Source organism: Microcaecilia unicolor, chromosome 3 (genome assembly GCF_901765095.1).
Source record: "Microcaecilia unicolor chromosome 3, aMicUni1.1, whole genome shotgun sequence".
Classification (NCBI taxonomy): Eukaryota; Metazoa; Chordata; class Amphibia; order Gymnophiona; family Siphonopidae; genus Microcaecilia; species Microcaecilia unicolor.
Genome location: NC_044033.1, coordinates 353,295,965 through 353,304,634, shown reverse-complemented (window position 1 = coordinate 353,304,634; position 8,670 = coordinate 353,295,965). Strand labels below are relative to the sequence as shown.

At 41.8% G+C, this 8,670-nt stretch overlaps 1 protein-coding gene across 2 annotated transcripts in view; it reads right to left on the bottom strand.

Annotated features, from left to right (window-relative positions):
• LOC115466922 (vacuolar protein 8-like) overlaps positions 1–8,670 on the bottom strand; it is an 85,255-nt gene that overhangs the window by 13,898 nt on the left and 62,687 nt on the right. For both annotated transcript variants that reach the window (XM_030198504.1, XM_030198505.1), the window contains exon 11: positions 2,975–3,103. In XM_030198504.1, the coding sequence (XP_030054364.1) occupies positions 2,975–3,103 (129 nt within the window). The remainder of the gene's footprint in view (positions 1–2,974; positions 3,104–8,670) is intronic.

The window sequence follows — 8,670 nt, the reverse complement described above, 5'->3', positions numbered from 1 at the left end:
CCCAGGTTACGTACCACAGTATTTATTATTTATGTTGTGTGTGTGTGTGAAATTATCCCTTTATTAATATCTTTTTATTTGGTCTATGTTTTACTATTTTTGCCCTGTGGTATCTGTTTTGTAATACCCATCCTCTTTTCTTTTGGGAAGCCCCAAGCGATGCTACTTCTTTCTGTATGTGTAGCTTTTTAAAACATATGCTCCAGCTAAGAATTCAGCAGAGCCTTTTGAAAAACATTTGGGGAAATGTGAATATCCCAGTGTGGCCACCCCATTGTACATGTAGAATTCCTATGCAAAATGAAGCTTAAAATCTGCATAATCATAGGTAAAACATACGTGCATATTTACACCTGCTTGGGAGCAGGTGTAAAATGCATGTGGGTGAAATACACAGTACTGGTCTAAAATTCCTGCAGTGTCAATATTATATTTCACTTGGAAGACTTCAGCTGGACCAAAATTTAACAATTAAATTACTGACTGGTATGAAAAATGTGATCATGAGACCCTTCTGCTAAAAAGTGTCCACTGCTTGCCTCTCTCTCTCATAGAACAACTTTTAAAATCTTGCTTCTTGTCTATAAATTCAAAGTCGTGGTCTTCCTCTATGTCTGTCTTGACTACCAATTCACATTGCTTGGATATGTATATAAGTACATAAGCACCGCCATACTGGGAAAAGACCAAGGGTCCATCAAGCCCAGCATTTGTACAGCACTGCGTAACCCTAGTAGCGCTTTAGAAATGTTAAATAGTAGTAGTAGCATCCTGTCTCCAACAGCGGCCAATCCAGGCTTCAAGAACCCGGCAACCCCCCCCCCCTCACCCCCCCCCCCCCCCCCCCACACACACACTTTTTAAAATAATGTTCAATTGACTTTTCCCTCAGGAATCTGTCCAAACCCCCTTTAAATTCCATAAGGTTTAATTTAATTAGATTTGTTCTCAGTCTATCCCAAATACCATCTTTAGCATGACTGCTCCGACATTAGGGAATGCTGGGCAGGCTGGATGGGCCATGCAGCTCTTTATCTGCTGACACTGTTTACTAAGGTGTGGTAGAGATTTTAGCGCATGCAAATGCTAGAGACACCCATAGGAATATATGGGTGTCTTTAGCATTAGTGCGTGCTCATTTTTAGTGCAGGCTAAAAATGCTAGCACACCTACAGCACAGCTTAGTGAACAGGGCCCTTAGTATGTTACTTTGGGGCTCATTTTCAAAGCACTTATTTAATTTTATTTATTTATTAGGATTCATTTACCACCTTTTTGAAGGAATTCACTCAAGGCGGTGTACAGAATAGATCAAATATGAGCAATCGGCAATTACAGTAGTAAAAATATTCAAATAACAATACAAAGTATGGCATAATATACTACTTACAATGTCAACACAATACGTAATAGAACATTTTAACTGACAGTGAAGGGTATAAGCAAAGATGGAACATATAGATAGGTAAGAGAGTAAGAAGAGTCAGAAAGTAAGGTGACTAATTTAAAGAACGTTGCACATGAGGTCAGAGAGATGGTTCAATATTATCTCAGCTAGGGTAGGAGTGGATAAACATGTCCTGCTGCAGTACGTGCTACCCATGTCACTCCTTGTGTGTGTGAGTGAGACTAATGAGTTAGTTACGTCTTCCATTAAAGGCCTGGTTGAAGAGCCAAGCTTTCATCTGCTTCCTGAAGTAGAAATAGTCTTATGTTAAGCACAGCCGTTCAGGCAGTGCATTCCAGAGTGTGGAGGCTACTCCGGAGAAGGCTCACTTACGGGTATCACATCTAACGTACAGAACTTTGTAAGTAAGTCCTTTGAAAATAGGCCTGTATCACTCTCCCTAGACTTGGAGCAATCCCTAGAAAAATGTAAAACCTATTTATTTCAGAATGCATATGGGTGATTGAATGAGGTGGCATGGAGGGCTGTCCAGTACTGGAGAATGCAGGTGGCTCTTTCCCTAGATATCCGTTCCAATTAAAGTTGTAACTTCCACACTATTATCTAAAATCGGTTATTTGTAAGCAGTGTGTGCTTTCTAGCAAAAAAGGTGCCGGTACTCAAATGCCAGGCCACCCTTCAGGGGTGGGGTGATCACCGAGGGACCCACCCCACAATAGGCAGGCCCCCTGCAACCAATCACAGAATCTATGAAAAGGCAGAATTGGTGTGTAGAGCCTTGGGGACCATGAGTCAATTTTAGCAGATAATGAAAAAGGTGCCGGTACTAAGTATCCCCAAGTACCCCCTCAAAAAAAAGTCCTGTTTTTAAGTCACTCAGAAGTTTCTTTCAATGATGGGATATCAAATACTCAAGAAACCTGGAACTAACTCAGAAGGTAGCAGGACCTATACCTTCTTTTGATTAAAAGGCTATTTATTTTTTTTCAAATAATGGAAGTCAGTATGAAATATGAAGGCCATTACAACATAAGTTAACATTTGAGATGACTATGTTGAACTATTGCTTTAAAATGATCACTTAAAATTATAAAAGATGAGCTAGAGAAAGCAGAATGGCAAGGAAAAGTGTCCATTTACAATAGCTAAGCAAGAAGTAAACGTTCCAAAGTTGCTCATTTCTGTCACTGGAAGCCTCAGCATCCATTTTGAAAATACAGCAGCGGCGCCTATGGCACAGGAGAACAAAGCAGAGATGGAGGAGTGGCAGAAAGCAGGAAAGAGTGGGCGGCCTTCAAGATCAAGGTAGATCTTCTTGGGAGGGCTGTAGTGTAGCGCAGGGTAAGCATGGCAGTTTCTGGCGCCTCTTGATTGTTGGTGCCCCCCTGCCATGCATACCCTGCTTACCGCATTCCGCCGGCCCTGCAGAGGAGGGATAACGCTCAGACTACTACCACCACCCACAGCCATGAAGCAGCAGTGCCCTGTGCAACTACAAGTTTGAATAGTCTTAAGCCTGTCTCTGTTTGCTAGCTGGATCCGCGGAGTAATTTTCAGATACTTTACCTGTATGTTTTCGGGAAGGTTCAGGTTCTCAATAATTTGGGCAATGTGACCTGTCAGCAATGGGTTGGGTGTCTGAGTGAGCAGTAGACTCCTCAGACTCTGCAGCAATTCTTCACACATCAGGGCACCCTGCAAAAAGCAGTAATATTTTTTTCACTTCTACAGAGGATAATAAAACATCTTCAATTGTCATGACTCTATAGACGTCGCTTATTATAGTGTATAAGCCTCTCGGAAGGATAGGTAGCTATAGTTAGCAAAGTTAAGGCCATATGGTGAAAGGAAATGAAGGATTAAGAACATAGCAGATTCTAAACAGAGTATATCACATAACTATCTTGGTGTCATGTGCAAAGATATGTAAATTGTACTTATTAAATGCTGTTGCCCTGCTGACAAAGGTGACTCTTATCCCCTTAGCTCTGTGTCATGCTCTTTATGTGGACTAGATATGTTACTATCAGTGCATTCTTTCTAGTGAAAAAGGTGCCAGTACCCTTCGAGGTGGGGTGATCACTGAGGGACTCACCCCACAATAGCCAGACCTCCTGCAACCAGTCACAGAATCTATGACAAAGCAGAATTGGTGTGTAGAGCCTGAGCTCTTTCATTAAAACTTTGGGACCATGGGTCAATTTTAGCAGACAATGGAAAAGGTGCCGGTCCTCAGTACCTCCAAGTACCCCCTCAAAAAAAGCCCTGGTTACTATAGATCTATTATATGCCTTAGTTTGTGGTTGTTTTAATTTGTGTACACCAGAGGATATTTTAGTATTGCTGGTTGACCTCCTAATCTGGAATGCTCTGATACTGCAAACCAGGATTTACATGGTTAACTATGCAGCTAAGGGAATGCCCCTCTCAAAAAAAAAAAAAGCCCATCAAACAAACTGCTATGAGTCTCCTCCCCCCCACCCAAGACACACATACACACACATCATTTGATCATAGCCAGCAGAGAGCCAATGATCTGTGGGCTCAGCACACTAAAGAGTGGAATGAACTCTAGGTTCCAGGTTCCCTTTGATTACCACTTGCTTAGGGTCAGACCATCAAAGTGGATTACATGCAATAAAATATACTGGAAAGAAATTACATTATACAGAGAAAAGTAAACTCTTGGCCATCTTTTCAGCTAGATATGGAGGAGATATCAGCTTACACCGGACATATGGTGCAGAATTAATCCTGTAAGCCTGACATTCTTTCAACAGCATAGAAATTGTGGATTCTCAAAGCCTCCCTGTAGGTAGGTAATTGGAGCCCATCATCTGATATTGTTCAAATCAGGATAGCCAGCAGACGTTACTGCCCCATGTGCAAAGAAAACTATTTTGGGTTGTTTGCTGAGGGTAGCCAACACCTCCCTCTGCTTGTTTGATATATAAGCTGAAAGGAAAGGGCCCAGGGTTGAGGGCTAGAGGCCAGGAATCACTAGGTCCCATTGTCAGGGGTCATAAATCAGTGAAATCTCTTCATAGAGCAAATTGTCCTAAAACCTGTGTTACAACACATTGAGCTAAACAAACCTGAACTGACTATGCTCCATGTAGGATTGAACCCAACAACAGCTGTGGGAGTCTAGACTCAAGTCAGTCTGCAATGGCAGTCCAGCCTAACAGCCACCCTTACAATATCTATAGAGACACCCACTCCTAAGCATTTCCCTGAAACTGGGGCCCAATTTACACAGAGTAATCACGCCTCTTTTGAACCTCTGTACCAGTGCCTTCGCCATAATACTGCATAATACAAATGGGAGGAAAGCATAGAGCCTTAAGGAACCCCACAATTCAGAAAGCGAGCAGTAGAAGTGTCCTGCGATAGTTGAACAACATACTTACAACCAGCGATAAAAGATGAAAACCAGTAAAGGACAGTATCAGCAATACCCATAGAAGAAAGATGAGAAAACAGTAAATCTTGGTTAACCAGATCTAAGGCTGAGTGAGGTCAAGTGATATCAGAAGAACTGTCTTACCATTATCGATGGATGTGTAAATATTATTAAGAAGGGAAATCATTATGGTTTTAGTAGAGTGGCCAGCCCGGAAGCCTGATTGCATAGGATGTAGCATATTACATGATTCAGTGTGGTCCGTTAGCTGCCTAAAAACAATCCTATCTAAGATCTTCAGAAGGAAAGGGACATGAGAAATGGGCCTATAGTTACTGGGATCAAGAGCATCAAGGGAGGATTTCTTTAAAGTAGGATAAACTACAGAGGGTTTCCAAGAGTCAGGGATAAAACCAAATGACAGACTGTGTAGAATCATAGAATGAACGAAGGGAACCAGACCGTGTTTAGGAATATTAATCCAGAAAGGATGGATTGGATCTAAAGAACAATGAGTCTTGCAAAGGGATGTAATTGCTTTAGTGGTCTCAGCCAGGGAGGAGAGATTTAACTCAACCCAAGATGAGGTTAAGGCTATATTCACAGAAGCTAGACAAACAGGAGAGAACTCATGATAGGAGGGACAATACTGACAAAGAAATTATGTTCCCCGAGGAATAAACAGAATTTAGAGCCAACGGGGGAGCTGTATTTCCAAAAGAGCAAGAAGAAAGAGAAGCACAGATATCATGACTCTTCTGTTTGAATTTCAAAGCAAAATCCTCAGCAGACAAGGAGACGGTAAGATGTTGCATTGAGCCTATGGAGGAAAACTTAGAAAGCAAGCAGAAAAAAGCTTGCAATTGATTAGGTGCTCCATGAATAAGTTCAGAATAATATTTAATGCAGGCCTGTCAGAAATGATTATAATTGTACTGAAGCAACTATGAGTAGAAGAAGAAGGTGACTTACGCCATGCCCTTTCAGCATGGTGAAGTTGATGTTTTGAAAGATGAAGATCTCCCTTAAACGAGGGCTTGTGATTAGCAGTAAAGGATGTTGTCACACAATACGGGACATAAGGTGCAACAGAACCATGAAGGGTGGAATCTCAGAGTTCTGATTGAGTGGCTATGGGCAATTCACAAAACTCCTTTGGAAAAAACGCAGTTAAAAATGGAATTGCAGAAGGATCAATTTATTTAAAATCCAAGAAAGAGGGACTAGGCGTGCAAGTAGGTAGATCCAACTTAAGATGTAAATCTAAAGTAATCAAGAAATGATCTGACCACAGTAGAATAGAGAACTCAAAATTAGTAAAAACAAAGGGTGAAAAGGTATGAGATAGTATTAGGTCCAGAGTATGACTTGCCAAATGGGTGGGAAAAGGAACATGTTTTAAGAGAGATAGATCCACTAACAAAGATAATTGTTATCTAAGGGATATGATGGCTTATTCACATGAAAATTGAAGTCACCTAGAATAACCAGATTAGGAAATTGAATACTAACATCAGTGAGGCATTAGAAAAAACGGTCTGTAGTAGAAGACAGCAAGAGGGAGAGAGATACACAAGTAGAAAGTAAAAAGGTGGAGTAGCATTTAAACCAAGCAGTCCAGGAATGGAAAGGTATCATAGCCTAGAGACGAAAGAGGCAATGTGGACGGAGCAAGACCTGCATCACTTCTGCCATGAGAACTAGAATTTCAAGAGATTGAGAAAGCCAAATAGCCTGGAGGAAGACACAGTGACAGCAGTAGAGAGTCACCATCACAGAGCTAGGTCTCCATAAGAAAGAAAAGAGACTGAGAATGATTCTGGAGAGATCTCCAGAATCATTCTATAAAAGTTGCCAAAAATTGTGCGTACAATTTAAGTGATTAACGAGCCAATTAATACCAACAATTACATTTAATTGGCACTAATTATATTTAATTGGTTTTTAGTTGTGTAAATTTAGGATCTGTGCCTAAATTTTACGTGAGGCCCAAAAAAGGCGGTGTGGAAATAGGAGGTTCATAGGTGTTTTGGGGCAGAGAATGGGCGTGGTTTCAAGTTACATGCACAACTGGGGCAATGCCCATAAATTTAGGCGTGGACATTTACACCACGTTTTCATCTGTACAAATTGCAGCAACTAAATGTACGTGTGACCTCTGCGCTTAGGCGATATTCTATAAACTGCGCCTAACTTTAACCATGGTTTATAGAACAGTGCTTTTTTCTGTGCCAATTTTTTAGGTGCCATATATAGAATTCACCCCTAAGCCCAGATTTTCCTGAGCTTTAGTAAAAGGGCTCCTGAGTAACTAAATTCTGTTGAAAGGCTCCCCAGACCAACATATATGCTGGCTGGGAATTTGCAGAATAACTCGGGTCTTGCTGGCACTGGAGTGCTCTGAGTGTCTCTGGTGAATATCTGGAAAATCTAGGCAAATATATCTTTTGGAAGAAAAGCTTTGGCAAAGCCAGGGTGTTTTCTAATATACGCCACCTTTGAGCCTAAAATAAATTTGGGTGACTCAAGTTCCTGGCAAGTAACTTAAACATTATTTTACAGAGAGAAAAGAAACAATACTAGTATTTTGGACAATTTTCCATTCATTGAGACACCTCTAATTTTATGCAGCCTGCAAATATTGTACAATTACGTTTTTTGCTTAGTAATGTATGGTAAACTGTCAATTCCATACTGTTCAAGAAAATGCTTAATTTAAACAAGTTTGAGCTCTTCTAAAACTAAGGTGATTAACTATAGTGTGCTAACATGTACTAATACATGCTAATGTGTGTATTTTTTTACATTTTTTTTAAACCAGAGGGCCCACTTCTTGCAGTGAGACATATTTACTAATAAGGGAAAGGGAACGGGACTTGATATACCACCTTTCTGTGGTTTTTACAATTACATTCAAAGCGGTTTACACAGGTACTTAAATACTGGGGCAATGAAGGGTTAAGTGACTTGCCCAGAGGCACAAGGAGATGCAGTGGGAATCAAATCCAGTTCCCCAGGATCAAAGTCTGCTGCACTAACCACTAGGCTACTCCTCTACTCTGTATGTTAGCATATGTTACACAGAGGGGGATAATCGAACGGGTACGCCTAACTCCATGGCTGCCCATCTCCGAGGACGGGGGGCGCGAAGGGGCGGGACAGATCGTATTATGGAAAAAGGTGGGCGGCCATCTTTTCTTTCTATAATACGGTTGGTGCCAGCCAAATGCCTAGGATTTGGGCGGATTTGAGATGGTCGGCATCAGTTTTCTGCGATAATGGAAACCGAAGCCAGCCATCTGGTCCCCCTCAATTGCCAGGACACTAACCGGGCACCCTAGGGGGCACTTTTAAAAATTAAAAAAAACATTAAAATACCTCCCAGGTGCATAGCTCCCTTACCTTGGGTGCTGAGCCCCCCAAATCTCCCCCAAAACCCACTCCCCACAACTCTACACCATTACCATAGCACTTATGGGGGAAGGGGGGCACCTAGATGTGGGTGCAGTGGGTTTTGGGGGGGGGTTTGGAGAACTCCCATTTACCAGCACAAGTGGAACAGATAGGGGGGGAATGGGCCTGGGTCCACCTGCCTAAAGTTCACTGCACCCACTAAAAACTGCTCCAGGGACCTGCATACTGCTGTCATGGAGCTGGGTATGACATTTCAGGCTGGCATAAAGGCTGGCAAAAAAATGTTTTTAAAGTTAGGTTTTTTTTTTGGTGGGAGGGGGTTAGTGACCACTGGGGGAGTCAGGGGAGGTCATCCCCGATTCCCTCCAGTGGTCATCTGGGCAGTTTGGGCACTTTTTTGGGACTTGGACGTAAAAAAAAAGGGTCCCAAAAAAGTGGACCAAAT